This window comes from Ovis aries, chromosome 2, assembly GCF_016772045.2.
Source record: "Ovis aries strain OAR_USU_Benz2616 breed Rambouillet chromosome 2, ARS-UI_Ramb_v3.0, whole genome shotgun sequence".
Classification (NCBI taxonomy): Eukaryota; Metazoa; Chordata; class Mammalia; order Artiodactyla; family Bovidae; genus Ovis; species Ovis aries.
This window is the reverse complement of record NC_056055.1, coordinates 15,792,521-15,816,102: the sequence shown is the minus strand read 5'-3', so window position 1 is coordinate 15,816,102 and position 23,582 is coordinate 15,792,521. Positions and strand designations below refer to the sequence as shown.

Below are 23,582 nucleotides of genomic sequence, written 5' to 3'. Positions count from 1 at the left end.
TATCCTTTTTTAAATTTATATTTCAAATTTTATTTCACTGTTGTCTCTAAATATAAATATGTGTGTGAATTATATAAAATATGTATAGTGGATATCAGAACCTGATATTTCAATTCTCTTTTCACCCTTATCAGGTCAACCTGTACAGGTTGTGCCATTGCAGTATAACTTAATACTTAGAAAATCATCGGAGCTTTAATTTGTCTTTATGACATAACCATATAAGTGTTCAAGGTTTATAACTAGTATTTCTTAAAAGGTACTTTATATATTGTGCTGTTTTACCTCCTCAAATAATAGAAATGACAGTAGACAATTGCCTCACTTGTTCTGTAGCAACTTTTTTTTTTTTTTTGAGACTGTCCTTGATTTCTGTGTTGGAGAAATTTTCTTTTTGTTGCTTTTGCTTTTGGTGTTATACGAACATTGCCTTACCCAAGGTCAGAGGACTTGAGCCTGTGTTTTCCCCAAAGAGTTTTATAGCTCTTATTACATTTACGTAATGAAAAATGTCTATGCTCCATTTGAGTTAACTTTTTGTTTATAATGTGAGGTGTAGGAGTCTAGATTATGTTTCGCCTGTATAATATCCAGTTGCCCAGCACCGTTTATTGAAAATACTTATTTTTATTCTTTGACACTGTTATAAATAGAATTGTGTTCTTTTTATTTATTTATTTTTGGCCACACCAACACATATGGGATCTTAGTTCCCTGACCAGGAATGAAACCCATGACCCCTGCATTGGAAGCACAAAGTCTTAACCACTGGACCATCGGGGAAGTCCTTAGAATTGTTTCCTTAATTTCAGTTTTTAGATTGTTCATTGTTATATGGAGATACAATTTTGTGTATCATGCAGTTTTGTACACCAAAAGTAAATTTTGTGTACCTTCTTTAACTCAGTTGTTAATTCTTAATTTGTGTGTGTTCCTTAGGATTTCTGTGTGTAAGATCATTTGAAGGTAGACATAGTTTTACTTCTTTTTCAATTCAGGTGTTCTTTGTTTATTTTTATTCACATATATACCAACTTGCTTAATTGTCCTGCCAGAACCTCCTCTATTGTTGAATAGCAGTGATAAGAGCCGACATCCTTGTCTTATTCCCGATATTAGAGGAAAATGAAATACTAAGTCTTCCACCACTAAGTTTGATGTTTTCTGTGGGTTTCATTAGATTCCTTTCATCAGGTTGAGGAAGTTCTCTTCTGTTTCTATTACAGTGGATGTTTTTATCACAGAGGATGTGAGGTTTTGTCGATTGTGTGTTGATTGAGATGGTCATGTGATTGTGTCCCTTTTTCTGTCAGTATACTTTGTTGTGCTGATTGATTTTTCTGTGTTGGCTCAGCCTTGCATTCCTGAGGTGAATCCTCTATGGGCGTGGTGTTTAATGCTCTTTATGTGTTGCTGGAGTTGACCTGTTAGTGATTTGTTGAGGATTTCTGCATCTTCATGCATTAGGAGTATTGGTCTGTAGTTTTCTTACGGTGTCTTGGTCTGGTTTTGGTGTCAGGCTAGTACTGGTCTTATGGAGTCAGTTCCCTCCTCTTCTCTCGTTTGGAAGAGTTAATGAAGAATTGGTGTTGATTTTTCTTTAAATTGCTGGTACAGCTCACCAGTGAAGTTATCTGGGCCTGGCTTTTGGGGAATTTTTGTGATGACTGGTTAAGTCTCTTGTCATAGGACTTGTTCAGGTTTTCTGTTTTGTTTCGTTTTTTTTTTTTTTTTTCTTGAGTCAGGGTGGTTTTTGTTTTTCTAGAAATTTGTTTCATATATGTTGTCTAATTTGTTGGCATAAGCTGTTCTTAGTATTCCTTTATTGTTGCTTTCGTTTCTATAAAAAGTAATAATAGTGTTCCCACATTTATTTTCTGATTTAGTCATTTGAATTCTCAGATTTTTTTTTCTTGTCAATTCAGTAAAGGTTTGTTAATGTTGATTTAAAGGGAAAAAAGCAAGAATTTTTGGTTCTGTTGATTCTGTATTTTTCTAGTCTCTATTTTATTTCCTTCTGTTTGCTTTAGATTTAGTTTCCTCTCCCCCCCCCCCCAGTTTCTTAAGGTGAACTTAGATTACTGATTTACTATCTCTTATTACACAGGCATGCCTTGTTTTATTGTGCCTCGCTTCATTACATTTTGCAGTTAAGTCCTTTTTTTACCAATTGAAGGTTTTTGACTGTTAAGATGATGGTTACTTTTGACAATAAAGTATTTTTAAATTAAAGTATATACATTGGTTTTTAGACGTGATGCTGCTGCACACCTAGCAGACTGCAGTATAGTGTAAACATGACTCATGTGCACTGGAAAATCAAAAATTCTTGTGACCTGCTTTATTGCCACATTCGCTTTATAGCAGTATTCTGTAGCTGAACTTGCAGTATCTCTGAGTTGGACCTGTAGACATTTACAACTAGAAACTTCTGCAAGAACTGCTACAGCAACATGCTGTAAATTTCAGTGTATTGACATTTTATTTTCATTCATCTCAGTATTTTCTAATTTTGTCAGTTTTTGATCTGTAGGTTTTTTAGGGTTTTATCAATTTCCACATTTATGAATTGTCCAAATATCCTTCTTTTATTGATTTCTGAGTTCATTCCATTGTGGTCAGAGAACATAATTTGTGTAACTTTAATCCTTAGAAACTCACTGGGGCCTGTTTTGCGGCCTGACCTGGTCCTTGGAGACTGTTCTGTGTGTACTTGAGAAGGGTGTGCGACTTGCCGCTGTTCGCTGCTCTGTGCATGTCTGTTAGGTCTGGTTGGTTTAGCATTTTTTCAGGTTTTCTACTTGCGTGTCTTCTGCCTTCTCTTATCCGTTACAGAACTTGGAGATATTGATGTCTCCAGCTATTGTTGCATTTTTCCCTTCAAGTCTGTCAGTTTTTGCTTTATGTATTTGGGGGCTTTGTTGTTCTCTTTGTTTATAATGAAGTCTTTTTGATTGTTTAATCATCATAAAATGTCTTTGTTTTAGTCACAATTTTAATTGAAGTCTGTTTTGTCTGGTATTAATATAGCCACTTAAGCTCTCTTTTTGTGTAATTATTTGCATGGTATATGTCTTTTTCTATCCTTTTACTTTCAGCGCACTGTGTCTTTCAATCTAAATTGTGTGTCTTACTGTAAAGCATATATAGTTGGATTGTGCCCTGTTTACCTTTTACTTCAGCTAGCCCAGCTTTAATGTGGACAAGACCTAAATAACAAAATCATTTTTTAGTTTCTTCTCCTTTCATGGATGAGTATAATCATGCTGAATTAGGAGTTTTGCCTGGTTTTTAAATAAAGGTCCTTTCTTGATACAGTCTAATGCAAGGGACAAATATATGGCACCTGGGGAATTAGATTAATTCACCTGAGTGTTTGCTACTGCTAAGTCACTTCAGTCGTGTCCGACTCTGTGCGACCCCATAGACGGCAGCCCACCAGGCTCCCCCGTCCCGGGATTCTCCAGGCAAGAACACTGGAGTGGGTTGTCATTTCCTTCTCCAATGCATGAAAGTGAAAAGTCAAAGTGAAGTCGCTCAGTCGTGTCCATCCCTCAGCGACCCGATGGACTACTGCCTACCAGGCTGCTCCGTCCGTGGGATTTTCCAGGCAGGAGTACTGGAGTGGGGTGCCATTGCCTTCTCCTCACCTGAGTGTTTAAAGGCTTTTAAAAGCAGTGATTATTGAGTTGCAAGTGATTTTCAATAGACTATGAAAATAAAATTAAAGGGATCGTATCACCTTTTAAAGTGCTATAAAAATTAAGCAGATAAAAACAATACTGTATGTCTTGACCTCAGAAGTATGTCATGTAATATTACTAATAATTGACCACCCATTTTTGTAGTATGAGGTGTTTCATAAAGCAAGGAGGTTAAGAGTGATATTTGACCCTTATTAAGGATATGGCTAAAAAACAAACAAACAAACAAAAAACAAATAATTGGATTAGGTAGTTAAACTCATCTCCACCTCCGGTTGCTCTCATCCATAGTTTCACCGCTTATGTACTAAAAGCCGTCTGATTTACAGATTTCTGTAGGGTCATTTATTTTTAAACTACCACAGCAGCTAACTTTTAGTGTTAATGCCAGTGAATGTTATCAAAGTATCTATTTAGCATCAAAATTTTAACTAGGAGCAAAGAATTTTGTAAGTGGTTACAGGAAAGGGCCCCAAGTTCTATCTAGCTCCTTGAATTGGACAGCAGCTCCATGATCAGAAAGGGATGAATTCATCTAAAATTCTCAAGTTTTTGCATCCCTTATAGTATGTTTTCAAACAATGATGACTCCGTAATATGTTTTCTTTCTTTTCTTTCAGTTAAAGGCATTAGGATTTCCTGAAGGACTTGTGATACAAGCATATTTTGCTTGTGAGAAGAATGAGAACTTGGCTGCCAATTTTCTTCTACAGCAAAACTTTGATGAAGATTGAAAGGGACTTTTTTTTTAATCTGACACTTCACACCAGTGCATTACACTAACTTTGTTCACTGGATTGTCTGGGATGACTTGGGCTCATATCCACAATACTTGGTATAAGGTAGTAGATTGTTGGGGGTGGGGAGGGAGGGTCTAGGATATAGGGCAGGGATAAATACAGTGCATGTCTGCTTCAGCTAGCAGATGCCGCAAATCCACACAGTGTGTACAATATTATACAACCAAAAATCAGCTTTTGCAGGTCTTTATTTCTTCTGTAAAGCAGTAGATAACTTTTCCTAGGTTTCACTCTTTTTAGTGTACTAGATCCAGAAATTTAGTGTAATGCCCTGCTTTATATTTCTTTGACTTAACATTGGTTTCAGAAAGAATCTTTGCTACCTAGAATCTACAGTCCCTATTTTATGGCAACACTGGATAATGGCTGTGTGAAATTGGGAAAAAAAATGGGAGTGACTGTAAACAGAAATGCCAAATTATTGATGGTTATTGTTGCTGCTTCAAATAAGTATAAAATTAATGTGTAAGAAAGCCCATTCTTTCATGATAAATACTTGGGGTTGAAGGGGGGAGATGGGGAACATTTTCTTAAGATGGAAATAATTAACTGCTATTTTAAATTTCTTGATCATTGAATGTGAGGCCCTTCTAACATGATTTGCGAAGCTGTGCAAGTATAGGCAGAGTTATTTTTCTGTTTACATTTTTTTTTTTTTGGTTTATTTTGGGGGGTAAATTGGTAGCTGCCTAATTACTGTTTACTTCATTGTTATATTGCAGTAAAAAGTTATAAAAACCACGGTTGCATGTTTGCTTTTGATGTATCCCTTTGTGGAGTTAGCACTTTGGGGCCAATGAAGAAATGCAGCATTCACTCTCCCTGTCTTCCCCTTCCCTCAGCAGAAATGTGTTTGTCAGCAAGTCGTGAATTCCAACTGCTGCCTTTTTTAAAACCCACAAAATGCTGATTCAGTTCAAGATTAATGCAAATGTCTCAAAACTGGGTTTCTGACATTTGTAAATGTTTTTTCCTTATTAGATAAGAATGTATGACCATTAAAGTTGTTAGGATTATTTTGCTTTTGAAAAGAGAAGGTGGACAGAACTACAATCCAGCATCTTTTATTGCATTGGAAAGACTGGCGAAATCTTTTGGAAGGGTTGGGAGATGCAGCTGGAATAGTACTTTGGAAAATATACAATCAAGATATCTCATGGCATATTAAAAGAAAAATCTTAATAGCAATGTTGGCTTTTATTTGGATTTTTTTCATCTCAGCTTTTTTCTTTGGAATCTCCTTTGTTGGCATTGTTATTTGATCATGAAGAGGGGGCAGGTGTGTCTACTTGTTTTTTTCAGCTCTTTTCCTGAATATTAAAAAGACTAAAGACTAAAGAAATAATTTTTTCTACCATCTTATACTGAGTTAAGAAGATGAATTTGCACAGATTTCATCCTACATAATCTCTTAATAATCCTTAGCACAGTTTGGTGATGACTTTTAAGCTTTTACATCATCCACTCATAACCTCTCTCTTATGAAAATAAAATTATGATTTTTTTCCCATGTTAATCATGTAGTTTAATCTTTCTGTGTTTATTCCATAAACACAACAAGACCTTTGGACTTTGTATTACCTGTATGTTTTATAATGGATTGTGCAAAAATGTCTCAGAATAAAATGAGGATTTGTAAATATGTTCATCTTTCAAAGTAGAGCAATGAGTTGGGAAGAGGGATGGCATTTCTGGTGAGATAACAGAGTATTCATTTATTTTCATGATATTTTATCTGCTATTTAATTGCTTAGAGCATAGTGAAAACTAGAAAAGGAGAGGAAAAAACAACCAGCAGCCACCTCTTCTTTTCTCTGGAAAGTGACATCAGGGGGTGATCGATCACATGGAGCTTTTGTCCTTGGACAGCAAAACTACAACTAGTGGGATTAATAATTACCAGAAGACAGTTCAGGCCAAGTTTGGGCCATTCTTTACAGTGCTCTGTTTATCTGCAGAAAGAATCAGCCATGACACCATGAAAGTAATAGGCTTTATGTGACCTTTTGCTGTTATCTTTTAATTTATAAACATTTTGGTGAATCTCTTAATCTAAGTGGCTCCATGACTTTGGAACTTTTGCATTGGAGGTATTCTGTCATCTGTTTCTTGAAATCTGTAGATTGTTTAGTTGCTCTGTGGAAGACCTGAAGAAGCTTAAGTTTATACTTGTTAAATTCTTACTGCCGTCTAGTCAAATATATTTTTACATTGTTTAAAAATACTGAAGTGTTCCACCATATGATTTTTTTTCTCCTGTACTCAATGGCTAGGATTCTAGAGAATTAATTATAAAATATTTTCAATATATCCAACATGGCATTTCTCATTTTTTAAAATGATTTTACTATATAGAATCTTAGATTGGAAATGGACAGTGCCCCGTCACTGATCCTTCTGTTTTCTTGGTTGGTGGTGAATTAGAGTGTGGAATGCCCAGCACTAGGTCGGTTTTATTGGGTCTCCTGTTTGTGTTCACAGTGAAAACATCAACACAGAGATGGGACACTTCCTAGAACGTATATATCAAAGTTTATGGGGGCTTTAGAGATTTCAGGGAGTTCTCCCTTTTCCAAACCTCTCTTCATTTCTCTTACATCAGCTAGCCTGAGATAGCTGCAAAGTATTCCAAAGCAAGCAGTTCCCAGGAGTCCTTCCTGACCACATCTGTGTTCTGCTGAACTGCCTGGCTGTGCAGCTCAGGTACAGTGTGTTCTTCCAGTTGACTTCCCACTGTCCATTTTGTTCCACTTTGTTCTAAGCCAGGGGCCAGCAAACTGCAGTCTCATGAGCCAGATCTGGCTCATTGCCTGTTCTATGAGCCACGAGCTAAGAATGGCCTTTACAGTTTTCAGTGTTTCGTTTACAAAAAGGTGAAAAGATTCAAATTCCAGTGCCCATAGTTTTCTTGGGACACAGCCATGCTCCTTTATTTACATATTATCTATAAGCAGCTACTTTTGTGCTAAAGAGGTTTGCTTTTGAATAGTTGCCACAAAGACTGGCCAGCAAAACCTAAATACCTTATGGCCCTTTACAGAAAGTTTTCCGTCCTTAGATTGCACTTAGGCCCATCATGTTACATGTTGACGCTTTTCCCCCCTTTTATTTGTCATTCTTGGCCTCTCGAGGTCTTAACTTCAGCTTGCTTTGCTTGTGACCACCATGGCGTCTTTCAGAGCTGTGCTATCACCCCCACGTACTCATTACCGAAGGGAGGAGCGCCTGGGTGTGCTAGTCTGGCATGTACGTGATGTCTAAAATTATTCTTCGCTATTGCTGTACTATTCGTTGTGCTTTAGTAAGATAACTAAAGCACCAAATGAATAAGTGAAAGTGCTATTCTCAGTGTGTCCAACCCTTTGCTACCCCATGGCCTGTAGCCCACTAGTTTCCTCTGACCATGGAATTCTCCAGGCAAGCATACTGGAGTGGGTAGCCATTCCCTTCTCCAAGGGAAATCTTCCCGACCCAGGGGGTCAATCCTGAGTCCCCTGCAATGCAGGCAGATTCTTTACCATCTGAGTCACCAGAGAAGTCCAAAATTCAGCATGAAGCGGTGTCAGAAGCACTTGGCATAGTGATGACTCAATCAGAACAGAAAAGTCGAATGAATGCATCTGGGAATCCTTGGGCCCTGGGATCAGACTTGGGTCGGTAAGAGGCAGGATCTTAACCACAGCTGGAAGAGTGAGTGGAGCCCTGGAGGGAGAGAGCAGTTGAACCTGAACTGTGTGGGTGGTTGGGGGGTAACGGTGACAGGGAGGTAGGGAGCAAAGCTTGGACTCGCTAGGGAAGAGAGTGCTGTGCACTGACGTTTGGGGAGCTGCAGCAAGTGGTGACCAACTGGTTATAAAAGATCTTCCCTATCATACAGTTAATATGACAAACGTGGTCCCTCGAGAAGGGTTTGCACTGTGAAGAGGAGGCTAGGAGCACCAAAGAAACATCACTGGTGATGAATTTGTTTCACATGTGCTGTGGATTCCACAGTGAATGGAAACGTGATGATCTTTGCCATTGAGCTCAGTTTGCACAGAGACTGGATACTAATGGATCCTTTAACGGGTACCGCGTAGCTGGAGCACAGACCTCTGCCTCCTGTCTCACGCAAACTTATTTTCTGTTCTTGTTGCGCTATTAGGTTTTCATCCTCTCTTCTCACCTGGCTCAGGATGAGTTACAAATGTTTGTAGATAGTGTTCCTCTCCAGACCATGAGGTGGTCTGCAGGTACCTGGCGAGGTTGGCCTCCCAAGGAGCCACGCCAATTTTCTCCAGTGTTTCTGTGACGAGAGCTGAGCACTTCCACACTTACACCGGCTCCAGATGGGCTTCCTGCCAGTGGCCTTTCACACCTAAAGCCTGCGTCTGCCAGGACTGCTAGTTGGACTGCAACCTTAAGTCTCAAAGGATATTCGATGTGGATCCTGAGTTTTGTTACTGACATCTTCCATCTCTATGACAAAGTCCAAATTTGTCTCAGAATTCTTTCTTAGACTGTATGGCAGTAAATCACAGAAATCAGCTGGGTTTTATTTGCCAACAATAGATTAGAAGAACACAATAAGTTACCTCAAAATTGGTTAAAAATTGGATGAGAATGAAAGAACTTGGGTGTGGCAAGGGATGCTTTTATGAACCCTGAAGTGATTTTTTGTTTTTCTTGGCAGCTTTTTCACATTTCAGTCCTATTGATGGTGGCATTTTGTGTGGTTTCCTTTGTTTTTGTTTTCAAATTTCTTTTTGGTCAATAAGTTTGCTTCTGCTTGTTTGATAATCATTTAAGGTAATATTTATCTCCACTTTAAAATAATTTGGTTATTTGGTTATTTGGTAAAATTTTGGGGTTATAAATTTTATGCTATGTTTGCATTTTTGCAAAGAACCTTTAAGTTTTTCATCCTTACACAATTTCAGACTTAGAGAAAATTGTGGGAACAGCACAAAAAGCTCCCAATTAAACCCACCCACTACTTCCCCAAACCCACTTATGTGTTGCAGTTGTCCTAGTGATGTCTGCCATAGCAGAAGGCCTCAGTCGAGAAGAACACATGCGTTTAGTTGGTTTCCAGTCTATACTGTTTCACAGGCCTCCCTTGATGTTTGGGAGCCTAACTTTTTTCTTTTTTTTTTGAGATTACAAGGTGCTTGTCTTATGCAATGTCCCTCAATTTATGTTTGGTGTTTCCTCAGGACTAGACTCAAATTATGCATTTTTGGAAAAAGTACTGCTGTGCCCTTTCCAAATGATGTGGTTTCTTCATCTTTTATGAATTAGCACTCACCTGTATTCTGGCATTCTCTGTCCCTCCTTTGTAATCTTCCTTCCTGTATGGACTCTATTCCTGTTTTATTCACTAGTATATGCTGCTGCCAAGTCACTTCAGTCGTGTCCAACTCCGTGCGACCCCATAGACGGCACCCCACCAGGCTCCCCCGTCCCTGGGATTCTCCATGCAAGAACACTGGAGTGGGTTGCCATTTCCTTCTCTAATGCATGAAAGCGAAAAGTGAAAGTGAAGTCGCTCAGTCGTGTCCGACTCTGCGACCTCATGAACTGTAGCATATAATCCATCATTATATTGATGCTCAAATTATCCTGTTTTTTTCTAAGATTTATTTTTTTGGACGTAGACCATTTTTTAAGTCTTTTAATTTGTTACAATATTGTTGGTTTTATGTTTTGGTGTTTTGGGCCATGAGGCATGTGGGGGCTTAGCTCCCCGACCAGGGATGGAACCCCCACCGCCTGCACTGAAAAGTGAATCTCAGCCGCTGGACTGCAAGGGCAGTCACTGTCCCGTTGGTTTTGTTCTTAAAAGCTAGCGTCTGTGTTTGGCATGTCCTTATCACTCTTTGAAGTATTTCCTTACTTTCTCACACAATAATATATTTCAGGCTCTTGGACTGGGTTGGCCAGATAGTTGGGGAAAACCGGAGTGAACTTTTCTGACCGACCTGGTGGTCTCTGTGCAGCAGTCCTGGAGTTTGCCACTTTCTGCAGGAAGCTCTGGTTCCCTTTCATGCAGATTGTATGTAGAAACCAACGCTACTGGAGTCTCACTGCTCCCAGGCATTTCAGTAGACACGGAGAAAATAAATGCACATAGCAAACATGACATCTGTACTCCTATGCCTACACACAGATGCTGGACATGAGCTCACACTGGTATTCCCCTCCCTTTTTTTTTTAACAAGTTATCTTTTATTGAAGTACAGTTGATTTGCAGTGGTATGTTCTGATGTACAGCAAAGTGATTCAGGTATATATGTATACACATACGTAATATACTTTATATATACTTTTTCACATTTCCCATTCTACTATTTTCCAAAATGTAGTCTTTGTATCTGTTAATCCCACACTCTTAATTTATCCCTGCCCCCCACCACCACCTCTTCCCTTTTGGTAATGAAAAATTTGTTTTCTATGTCTGTGAGTCTGTTCCTTTTCTGTGAATAACTTCATTTGTATCATGTTTTAGGTTCCACGTATAAATAATATGTCTTTTTCTTCCTGACTCCCTTCACTTCGTATGATGATCTGTTGGTCCATCCATGTGGCTGCAAATGGCATTACCTTTTCTTGGACACACAGACTGAACTGCCATTATGCTCAGTGTGTGCTTATCTGTCACCTCTGTATGTGAACAATCTGCTGAGCCACTCAGCTGCCTAAGTGGGTGTTTCAGGTGCTGGGGGTGGTCGGGGAGACAGCAGGAGGAGCAGACGAGGGGAGGGGAGTGCAGCCACAGGCCGGGCTGTCCACGGCTCCCCCGGGAACGCGCTCTGTTGTGGCTCTGTCTTGGCACATGCTACTGTCCTCATTCACGCATTCAGCAACTAACGAGCAGTTGCCTAAGGCCAGGCGAACATTTGGTTTGCCATTGTTCCCACCTCTTTTACTGATTCCTCAGTGTTCAAAACTATACAAGACCCCATTTGACCATGACCCCCTTTCCCTCCAATTTGAGCCAGAGACCTGACCTCCCTATTCCCTCAGCCGCTTGTATCTACTCTGAAGGCGGAAATCCTGAATTGAAATTGTCTGTGTCACCCATTAAACTATACAGTGAATGAGCAAGCATCTGACGAGCTCTTTCAAGTCAATGCCTGTGTCTTTCATCTCTGTCCTCAATGAGCGAAGGGTGGAGGTGCTGGTCAGCACTGCATGGATGAACAGGCAATGTACAAATGGGACAACCTTTGTCATTTTTACCAGGGCTCCAGGTTCTCCTTACCAGGTCTGTCATCCCTTCAGTTCTAAAAGCCAACTTAAGAAGTTGAGGGGCAAAGAACAGAGTCTGCTCTGTTTCTTCTCTCAGCCCAGGGCCCTTGGCACCAGATCCTGAAGACCTGGCACATCATACTGTCAGCTGGCTGGCTGTAGGGGCAGCAGGATTCTGTTGACAGATTCCAGATGGGTCCGCATCTGAGACAAACAGCACACCGACAACTGCAGTCCCGAGCTTCAGGCTGGGGCACGTCAGAGGGACCTGAAGATCTGGGCTTGGAGTTAGGCCTGGGTTTCTGTCTTCACGCCCCGTGCCAGCTCTGCGACTCAGCCATGTGTCCAGGTCTCCTCTGTAAAGCAGAGCCCACCTCAGAGCTTGCTAGTAGGGGTCAAGGGAGAGTAGATCAGAAAACATCATTCCCAAGGCCAGGATTGTCTGATGTGGTTGCAGACTGCCTGTCCTGGAGGCTGGGATGTTTTTACCTTTCTGCAACGTGAGGAGTGGCGCCTGGAGGAGTGGCTGGATATCAGTGGTGCTGGGTGCCCCCTTCTCGATCGCTGGGTGCCTTGGTGCTGGGTGCCCCTCCTCGATCCCTGGGTGCCTTGGTCCTCTCTCCTTCGCTTTTAGCAGCTCAGCATTCCCAGGGGGCTGGTGGGCTTCCCATTCAGCTGGTCAGCATGGCACAAACGTTGGCAACACATGCACATAAGGTTTTCATGTCTACACACTGTTTCTGAGCAATGCTGGCTTTTCTCCTGTCAGTTTCTAGGCCGAGGAATTGGCAGCTATGTCTCATCTCTGAATCGAGTTTGGCAGAGAACCCAGCAAAATTGCCTGATAGAAGGCCCACTGCCCATTTCACCCATCCCTCGGGACACTCATTGTGTCCTTTAGATTTCCTCTGACAGTCTCCAGTATGCCAGAGGCATGGGAACTCAGACTGGAAAGGGCCTGTGGGTGCCGCCATGCCTCATCTCTAGCCTCCACTTGAACACTTCTAGTGATGTGGCCTTCACTACCACCAGCTCAGACTTCTACATTTCAGACACTCCAGGATCGTCAAGCTCCCCTCTCCCCTCTACCTGTCCAGGTACTAGGCCATCCTCAGGGCCTGGTTCACTTCTAGGGGTTACCCTGAGTCAGTGTGCCAACCTCTCAGGTCTTTGAGAAGAGTGATTGTGTCTCCCAGGCCACCTCCCACCCTTACCCTTTGGCCAAGTCTCCTCCATGCTGAAAAAAAAATCCCTCACTTGGAATGAGTTACACCAATGTTAAAGAATCTGCCTGCAATGTGGGAGACCTGGGTTCAATCCCTGGGTTGAGAAGATCTCCCTGGAGAAGGGAATGGCAACCCACTCCAGTATTCTCGCCTGGAGAATCCCCGTGGACAGAGGAGCTTGGCGGGCTACAGCCCATGGGGCCGCAGAGAATCGGACACGACTGAGTGACTAAGCACAGAACACATGACAATATTATGCTGATGAATACAGTACTTGGAGGGTGTCAGCAGTGCAAACTGCTAGAGATCTTACCTCCCTTGTCCTGTGCATGATATCTCCATTAATGCTGCCTGAATTTGAGCTTGCTGGTTTGACAGGCCTTGAGCAGCTGTGCTAATAATAACCAAAGTTTTCAAGATACGCATGTGCTTGGAGTCCACATCTGCCCCATGTTGCAGAAGCATAAATAGCCTACCGCAGGCTTGTGTGTGTGTGTATATATGTCCTCACTACTGAACCAAGGCTGTTCTCGCGGAGCCCTCTCTGGACCCGAGAGAAGGTGCTGACCTTTACAAGTCCAAGTGTCCCACCCTGTGCTGTGTGCTTTACCTACACTAGTGTTACCGCCAATTTACAGATGGATTAACTGAGGTCCAGGGCTTCCCTGGGGGCTCAGATGGTAAAGCGTCTGCCCGCAATGCAGGAGACCCAGGTTTGATGCCCGGGTCGGGAAGATCCCCTGGAGCAGGAAATGGCAACCCACTCCAGTACTCTTGCCTAGAAAACTCCATGGATGGAGGAGCCTGGTGGGCTACAGTCCATGGGGTCGCAAAGAGTCCGACACGACTAAGCAACTTCACTTTCACTTTAACTGAGGTTTCAATCAGGCCAAAGCTACACAGTTACTAAGTGGCAGAGCCAGGAGGCAAACACAGGTCGCCCTTGGTGATGTTGCTTTGTTTTCATCCCAACCTCTTCCTATCTCCTGAATTAAGTCTCTTTCCTTCCTGTGATTTTAAAAAATTTCCCCCTTGCTGTTTCAACAGCTATTTGCTCCTCTGATGATTTGCTTAGCCGTTCTTAAAATGTGGCTTGAAAACTGCTTTTGAGGCATCTATGACATCAGAACCATTTTCATAACAACACTGACTCTGCTTGCTATTTTCACCCCCCTCCCTCCGCCACACACACAGGTACATCGTAGAGTTTCCCAGAGGTTGCACAGAATGTGGCATAACAGCAGATGGAATGAGGGAGCAGCTGTGGGAAGCCAGCTGCCTTCCACTAAGCCAGATAACAGAGAGGTTTGCAAAAATCAAACACAACACCATTCCTGTCACGGATTTCTTCAAGTCATTTTTCAAAAAAATTAAAAATAATATGTAGTAGGTTTATTTTAAATGAATGAACTTGGGGGGACTTCCCTGGCATCCCAGTGGTTAAGACTTTGCCTTCCAATGCAAGAGGTGTGGATTTGATCCCTTGTCAGGGAGTTAGGATCCTACATGCCTTGTGGCCAAAAAAACAACATAACCAACAGAAGCAATATTGTAACAAATTCAACAAAGACTTTAAAAATGGCCCACATCAAAAGAAATCTTGTTAAAAAATGAATCAACTTTTAGAACTTCTCAATTTTAATTTCTAATTAAGTATTGGTAGATCTAACCTACACAAAGAAAAACTCTTGGGTTTCTCAACTTTTAAGAGGGAGAAGAGGTCCCAAGACTAGAAAGTTTGAGAACTGTTGTGTTAGATGATGGTTTTTCCACTTTAGTCTTGTTAAATGACCCCAAATACACTATATGGGATAGTCACTGGCACGCTGGTGAAAGATTTCCTCCTGTCTGCTGCAGACAGGGTGGGGATACTGATACCTGGAGCTTGTGTGCTGTCTTGCTGCCAAGTGCCTTCCACTCCTGCTCTCAGGGTAATGAAGGCTGAACTTCTCTGATTGACTTCCTGTGCCCTTTACAGGCTTGCTTCAGCAAGCGCCTTCAGCCCATCTCCCTGCCTCTCCACCACGTGCAGCACGACCCCATTACCCAGGCCTTTCCACACCTGTACACACACTTACCTGTGCTGGTCACTCTGCCTAGAAATTCTCCATAGTCCTCTCTTCTCATCTGAACTCCTTTCCCACCTTTAAAACCCGCTTCGGTATCACAAGCTCTGAGAAGGCGTTCTTGCCCAGGAGCCAGCAGAGGGCTACTCACTTGTTCTGCTTTCTGAACGTGCAGTGCACTCACTGCATATCTGACCATAGCTTCATTTGCACGTTTGTTTTATGGACATCACATCAAAGCCAAAACAAAACTTGCCAAGTCAATCATCAGCAGAAAGAGCTCGGCACCCAAGACTTACAAAGGAACTGGAAGGAACTGTGCTTTGGAGCCCTGCTGCAGGTTTGGGGTGGAAGGGAGGCCGCTCCAGCGTTGGAGGGGGAACTTGGAAAGCTCAAGTTGCTGCTGCTGCTGCTGCTGCTGCTAAGTCGCTTCAGTCGTGTTCGACTCTGTGCGACCCCAGAGACGGCAGCCCACTAAGCTCCCCCGTCCCTGGGATTCTCCAGGCAAGAACACTGGAGTGGGTTGCCATTTCCTTCTCCAATGCATGAAAGTGAAAAGTCAAAGGGAAGTCGCTCAGTCGTGTCTGACTCTTAGCGACCCCATGGACTGCAGCCCACCAAGCTCCTCGGTCCATGGGATTCTCCAGGCAAGAGTACTGGAGTGGGGTGCCATTGCCTTCTCCGAGCCCAAGTTGAGTGATGGGGAAATGCCAGGACAGGCTCTCCACCGTGCCCTGACACGCCCCCTTGTGGTGAGAGAGAGCTATGCAGTGTCTCAGGTGGGAGGATGGGGATGAACCCTGCAGGTTAAGGGGAACCAGCATCTCTGTGTCCTGGAAGAGATGAAGGCTCTGTGGGGAATCCAGCTCAGGGAAGGGGGTGGGGGAGATGCTGGTCTAGAAAAGCCATCCCCTAGTGGCCCTCTGTTGCCCCGAGGAACGCTGCGGTGCTCTGCGTAGGGGAAAGGACAGAAGGGAACTGTGGGCACTAGGCTTGATCCACATTGACTCGTTTGATCCTGCCATGTAGATGAGAAGCGAGGCTCAGAGAAGCTGACATGATTAGAACATAGCCCAGGAAGGATGGGGACCTGTCTCCAGGCCGCCCTTGTGTCCCCCTTTATGCTGATTTTCTGTCTGTGTGAGCACCGGGGTTGAGGAGACAGTGCGATTGTCGACATCCGAGATGCTCTTGTACTTGCCCTCCTATGGCATGCGGGGAGGGAGGAACCCAGGGAAAGCTCTTAGGATTTGGAGTCAGATGGGTTTTTTGTTTTTATGTTTCTCTTTCAGATTTATGTTACAGTCAGTACATGGAGTGAGGTGGGGGTGGAGAAAACCCCCTTTAGAAGAATCAGCCTGTTCACCTTCAAAACCCAGCCACACACAGACAGGGTCTTCCAGCCTTCTCCTAGGTGCTGTGACGGAGACATCCCAGGCTGACCTGGGACGCCACCTGAAGCCCTCTGCTCCCTGCTGTCTGGCCCTGACCCAGTCTGTGTGTCACTTTCCAGCTGAACTGGTGGCCCTCTCTTAACCATGGGGATTCTTCAGCCACATGCCTCTGCAGCCATATGTATTTACTCAGCACCTACTGTATGCCAGACACAAGGAGATGGCTGAACAGACCAGTTGCCTCTAAAGCTACACACTGATGTTTTACATTTGAGGCACATAATAGAATCTGTATGATTCCATTATGGAAACAAGATAGAGTTATTATCTTTTTATCTTTTAAGTTGTTTATCTTTCTAAAAAGAAACAGAAAAAGAAAACCCAAGGCCTGTGCCCTATTGCTTCATTGGAGACCCACTGTAGGTTCTGTTTTTTTTTCTTAATGGGGGTGGTGGGGAGGAGGGTCATTTATTTTTGTTTTTAGCAAAGGAGACAGCTATGGTCAGATCTGTTTTCAAAGAAATAAAGATAATTATATGGCTTCTCAGCCCTTCCTTACAGCCACAATACAGGGAGCCGGAAGCCCACTGCCCACTAACATGGAAGCTTTCTCAGGGTCCTGAGCTTGGAACTGGTCCTCTTTGCCCTGCTGGGTCCTCCGAAGGGCAGACAATGGCAGAAAATGTGGCTTCTCTCTGGTTCCAGGAGCCAAAGGAAATGTCAGTTGCTTCTGGGAAGAAATATGACCTTCTCTGAGATAGGGAGCATAAAATCGATGTAGTTAAAACACCATACCAACCAACCCCTTCTGCTCCCTGGGAACTCTGAGGACAGCCTTGTGGAGTAAAAAGATCCCAGTCTTTGAAATAATGCAAGTGAATAAAAGCCACTCAGTCATGTCTGACTCTTTGTGACCCCATGGGCTGTAGAAGCCGTGGAATTCTCCAGGCCAGAATACTGAAGTGTTGGCTGTTCCCTTCCCCAGGGGATCTTCCCAACCGAGGGATCAAACCCAGGTCTCCCACATTGCAGGCAGTTTCTTGACCAGCTGAGCCACCAAGGAAGTAAACGTGGGTCTGAATCCTGATTTGGCCACTAATTAGTCCTGTGGTCTTGGCCAACTCACTCAAATATTCCGAGCCTAAGTGCCCTCATCTGTAATGATAATAATTATTATTTACACCAACCTCACTTAACAGTGATAAGATATATTACAAAGCCATGGCCTAAGAAGTAACTCAGGGGAAAGTAGACAAATGGAAAAAAGCCAGAAATCCTGCAGCAGATCGAGGAACAGAGGAGAGCTTGACATGTGAGGGAAGACGCCGAAATCAGCGCACAGAGGCTGGAGTCTTTAGAGAATGCTGCTGGGGAGACTGGCTTCTACCTGGACAAAAATAAAGTCATCTCACATGCATGCGTGCCTGTCTTCAGCTGCTTTGTTGCTCAATTGCTTTAGTCGTGTCGGACTCTTTGTGACCCCATGGACTGTAGCCCGCCAGGCTCCTCTGTCCACATTCAAGCGTGCCTGTCTTCAGGGGATTTTGTTGATCAAACCGAGGTCTCTTATGTCTCCTGCACTGGCAGGTGGGCTCTTTACCACTAACACCACCTGGGAAGCCATCCTCAGCTAACTAAGACCTCAGTGTAAGAGAGAAAGGTGAAAACGAATTAAAGGATGTTTTAGGGGGAGAGGGTGGGATGATTTGGGAGAATGACATTCTAACATGTATACTATCATGTGAATTGAATCGCCAGTCTATATCTGACGCAGGATGCAGCATGCCTGGGGCTGGTGCATGGGGATGACCAGAAAGATGTTATGGGGAGGGAGGTGGGAGGGGTTCATGTTTGGGAATGCATGTAAGAATTAAAGATTTTAAAATTTAAAAATAAAAACCAAAAAAAAAAAAAAAAAAAAGGATGTTTTAGGGACCTATCCGAGCAAGAGACGCCATCATGGGAGTGAACACTTGCCCAAGGAGAACCAAAAAGCTCGTCCAGCCACACACACAGTTTCTGCCCCAGAGGAACCAACTCTACCTGCAACCAGCTTGTGCTAGAGGTTGTTCACGAGTGGCAGCAACTCGCCGCCACTGTCCCGGTTGCAGATAATCCAGAAGACGAGGCTCTCCGGCCGGGAGGACAGACCGCTGTAACAGATGCTGTGTGGCTGCGGAGGCGCCCACACTGAAGCCTGGCGCCCTCACGGGGGGCAGCCGCGCCCCCAGGAAGAGGCTGGTGAGGGGCGCCATCCTCGCCGGGGTGACGCCACGTGCCCCTGGATTGCAGCCCCCTTTCACTCCCTGGTCCTCCCAAGGGCCCTGGGAACCGACACGGCCACACCAAACCCAGCAAATGCTCCAAGGGCCAGAAGTTCAAGAACACCAGAGGCCAATGCACCAGCTAAGGCTCTAGGAACTAACCTCAGATCCGGCCTTGTTGTGAAAAAGATTTTGGACGTTACGACAGGAAAAAAAAAAACTAGTAAAAGGAATGTGAGTTTCGTTTTCACAAGGCAATCCCAGAAGGATAGAGGTGCATGTGTTGCCTTGTAGGAGGGATCCAATGTACTGTCCTGGGGGGAGGGGGTGGCTGGACCAGGCTTCTGGCTCAGAGGGTACTGTGGAGTCTGGGGACTTGAAACATTCAGGGCCTCTCTGCAGGTGTCCCTCTCCCAAAGGTCAGGATCCCAGGACTTTACCCTGGCCTAACTGGACTTGCCCTGGTTGAGCAGTGCAATATCTTTGAATTTCAGCCACTCAGACTAGTATGTCTCCCGGATAGAAGATGCACCTTGGCTTGTGTGCAGCTGCAGAAGCCCTTCCATTCCTGCCTTTCCACTGGCTGCCAGGAGGCCTGAGCTGTTCATTATCTTTCAGTGGGGGAATCCATAGTATTGGGTGGGCCCAAAAGTTCATTCAGGTTTTCCGAAAGACGTTCCGGAAAAACCCAAACCAACGTTTGGGCTAACCTATACTCAGTGATAGCCGCTTAATACTGGCATCTTTTTTTCCCAGTAAGTTTTTTTATGTATTATTATTTTTGGCTGCACTGGGTCTTCCTTGCTGCAGGCAGGCTTTCTCTTGTTGTCGCGAGCAGGCTTCTCATTGCAGTGGCTACTCTCACTGCAGAGCACGGGCTCTAGGGCACCCGGGCTTCAGTAGCTGCAGCACATGGGACTCAGTAATTGCGGCTCCCTGGCTCTAGAGCACAGGCTTAACAGTCGCAACACACAGTCTTAGTTGCTCTGTGGCACGTAGGATCTTCCCAGATTAGGGAACAAACCCCTGTCTCCTGCCCTGGCAGGCAGATTCTTAACTCCTGGACTACCAGGGAAGCCCTAATACTGTCATCTTTAAAGCTACGATTACTCGCCACCCCACCCTCAGTCTCACATGCCCAGTACATTCAAGGCCTGCCCGCACGCTCCACCCACAGGTACAGGAACCATTCATCAGTCGATAGCCACTGTATGTTGGCGCCTGCCAATGCTTCTCCTTCCACCAGTGATGGGCTCTTCCTTGCCAGCGGAGTGGGGACTCAGGCAGTCCCAAGCCCCATTTATCTACCTGCTTTCTTGAACCACTCCCAGGACCAGCTGCCACAGGTAAGGTTCCCAGGAAGCAAGCACTGAAATGGAGTTCGAGGGGCAAGAGATTTGTTGGGGATCAGCAGAGGAGGGAGGCAACTGCGAAGCACCCTGATGAAGCCTCCACCAGTCCGCAGGGAGACCTGGAGCCAGCCTTGCTGGGCAGAGCTGTCCCACGTCTGACAAGTGCCTGGGCCTCTGAGCCACAGTCCCCTGCCGCATCACTCGGTCAGCAGGTCTGGCTGCCCCAGGAAGGGCTGCTCTCTGCAGCTCAGCAGCAAGTCCTTCCATGGAGGGGAATCTGGGGACAGTCCTGGAGATGTCGTCTGTGGGTGAAGGCGGACTGTGTGGATAATTATAACAGCCCATGTTTGTTCCATGTTTATGGGGCCGGATGAGGCTAAGGGCTCTTTATACTCTAGGGCAGGGACCATCATTATCCCCATGTTTGTGTGCCCACATGAAGAATCCGAGGCACAAAAAGTGGAAATGACTTAGGCTGCAGAGCATGCGATGGGCTTGAGAGTCCCTCTGGAGAAATTTTTTTTTTTTTTCAATTTGACAAAACTTCTTTGGAATAATTTAAAATTTTCGGAAAATGGTAACTCAGAGAGCTGCTGTCTATCCTTGTCTCAGTGTTCTCTGACGTTAACATCATACACAACCACAGTACATTTTTCACAACTGAGGCATTAGCACATTACGGATGATTAAATCACTGGCTTTAGGCAGATTTCCACTGATAGCCTTTTACGGCTCCAAGGTCAGATCTCAATGCCACCTTGCATTCAGAGATTGGGACTCTGTGGTGTAAACTTTTGACCCAGTGGCCCTCCTGCCTGCTGTTCCCACAGAGGCTTTGTGGCCATCAGCCCTTTAGGTTCCGCTCGCCGCCCCAGGTGTGTGTGGGCAGGCTCAGAGTGCGGCGCACTGACTAGTCCACTGTTTTCCTGGTGAGTGTCTCCTCTCTGCTGGTGAATGGAAAAAACTCCCACCAGGCCCAGCTCGGTGAGATGCTTGTTGTGATCTGCCTCTCGGATGGTTCCTGGTGCTCTCCGGTGTGTGTGGGCATGGATGTCTTATCGGGGCACCCAGAGCTGCTTTGGGCTTGGCTCCAGGTGCGCCCAGCAAGCACACCCCTCTCTCTGACCGCCCGGCACCCGGCCTCCCTGGCCCTGAGGTCTGGAGTGAAGCAAAAAGGAATTAAGAAGGGGATCCCTGTTCTCCTGCCCACACCACTCAGCCAGCTCACGGGCCTCCCAGGTGCCTGCTGGCTGGCTGTTCTGGGTCCGGAGTCCCACAGTGGCTGCCCCCTGAGAACTGGGGTGCTCTGAGCACCCACTTTTGAACTATGGAAGGAAAGAGACTGGGCTTTACTGGCTGGGAAGTGGGAAAAGTACAGATTACTTGCTCTCGCTTCCAAAGCTTGGCTACTTACTGCTTGTGAGGCCACTGCATTATTTTAGGTCAAGTTTTCTCATGGAGCTCACTAAAACAGCGTCTTGCTTAGTGGTTAAATACGGTAGGCCAAAGTCAGATGATTGGAGTATCTGCTGTTTATCAGCTGTGTGACCATCATCATGTTACTTAACCCCTCTGTGCCTCACTTTCCTCATCTGTGATGTGGGAGAATAACACCCACTTTAGAGGGCTCTCGTGAAGATGAAGGGAGTGAACGAATGCATACCGTCTAGAACCATGCCTGGCATGGATCGACTCTCCACAAATACTAGGTGTTACCGTCTAATTCACATGGAGGTTTTGTTTGTCGTTGTTTAGTTGCTAAGTTGTGTCCAGACTCTTTGTGAACCCATGGACTAAGCAAGCCAGGCTTCCTTGTCCTTCACCATCACCCAAAGTTTGCTCAAATTCATGTCCATTGAGTTGGTTATGCTATCTAACCATCTCATTCTCTGCCACCCTCTTCTCCTTTTGCCTTCAATCTTTCCCATCATCAGGGTCTTTTCCAAAGAGTTGGCTCTTTGCATCAGGTAGCTAAAGTACTGGAGTTTCAGCTTCAACATCAGTCCTTCCAATGAATATTCAGGGTTGATTTCCTTTAGTGTTGACTGGTTTGATCTCCTTGCAGTCCAAGTGACTCTCAAGAGTCCTTCTCCAGCACCACAGTTTGAAAGCATCAGTTCTTCGGTGCTCAGCCTTCTTTGTGGTCCAACTCTGACATCTATACATGACGACTACTAGAAAAACCATAGCTTTGACGATACAGACCTTTGTTAGCAAAGTGATGTCTTTGCTTTTAAATATGCTGTCTAGGTTTGTCATAGCTTTCCTTCCAAGGATCAAACGTCTTTTAATTTCATGGATGCAGTCACTGTCCACAGTGACTTTAGGGCCCAAAAATATAAAGTCTGTCACTGTTTCCACTTTTCCCGCTTCTATTTGCCATGAAGTGATGGGACCAGATGCCAGGACCTAAGTTTTTTGAATATTGAGTTTTAAACCAGCTTTTTCACTCTCCTCTTTCACCTTCATCAGGATGTAAACCTGAATGTGTAGAGAGAATCAAATGAGATCATTATTGTAAAGGTGCGTTGTAAATGGCAAAGCATGCTAAAAATGACTTGTGCTATTATTTTTCTTTCAGTTTATTGATGTAAGTGACATACGGCACTTACAAGTTTAAGGTGTATAGCATAATGATGATTTGGCTTATATATATCATGAAATGATTATCACAATAAGTTTAGTGAACACTATCTCATATAGATAAAAAATGAAAGACAAAAAATCTTTTTCTTTGTGGTGAGAACTATTAGGATTTACTATCTTAACAACTTTCATATATAACTTACAGCAGTGTTAATTATATTTATCATGCTGTTCATTATATCACAGTACTTATATATCTTATAGCTGGAAGTTTGTACATTTTGACTGCCTCCATCCAATTCCCCCACCCCAATCTCCACCTCTGGTGACAATGAATCTGATCACTTTTTCTATGAGTTTGTTTGTTGTTTTTAAAGTATCATTGACCTACAACAGTATGTTTGTCCCTGGTACACGACACAGTGATCTGATATTTCTGTACATTTCAAAACGGTCATGATAAGTCTTGTTGCCATCTGTCACCATACAAAAATATTAGCACATAATTATTGACTATATTCCCACATTTCATCTCCTGTGACTCACTTACTTAGTAACTAAAAGTGTGTGCCTCTTAATCTCCATGACCTGTTTCTCTCTTCCCCCCAACCCTAGTGCTATTATTTTTTAAAACGATTGTATCAGGAGACACAAGTAGCCTATAGGAAATCACTGTCCATCTGAGTCAGATCACCATGGCCAAGTACAACTGGAAAATGGATGAGTCTATGAAGTTTGCACTCTTACGGAGCCCCTATGTGGTGTCCGTATTTTTAGGCATGTTTGCTTATATTTTCTCATTTAATCATGGCAGTCCGACTTGAATGGCTATTTTTATCCACACAATGGCTGTCTAAGCCTCAAATATGTTCCAGTCCCTCAAGAAACAGAAATCAACCTCAATCAGTTGCTTTTTACTGAGAGCCTCTCATGTCTGGAGACACTTCGAGGTGATGGGGA

General features: G+C 44.1%; 1 protein-coding gene across 2 annotated transcripts in view; it reads left to right on the top strand.

Annotated features, from left to right (window-relative positions):
• RAD23B (RAD23 homolog B, nucleotide excision repair protein) overlaps positions 1-6,819 on the top strand; it is a 44,393-nt gene extending 37,574 nt beyond the window's left edge. For both annotated transcript variants that reach the window (XM_027964140.3, XM_060410812.1), the window contains one exon: positions 4,325-6,819. In XM_027964140.3, the coding sequence (XP_027819941.1) occupies positions 4,325-4,438 (114 nt within the window). In that variant the 3' untranslated portion in view covers positions 4,439-6,819. The remainder of the gene's footprint in view (positions 1-4,324) is intronic.
• Positions 6,820-23,582: the final 16,763 nt, after the last annotated feature.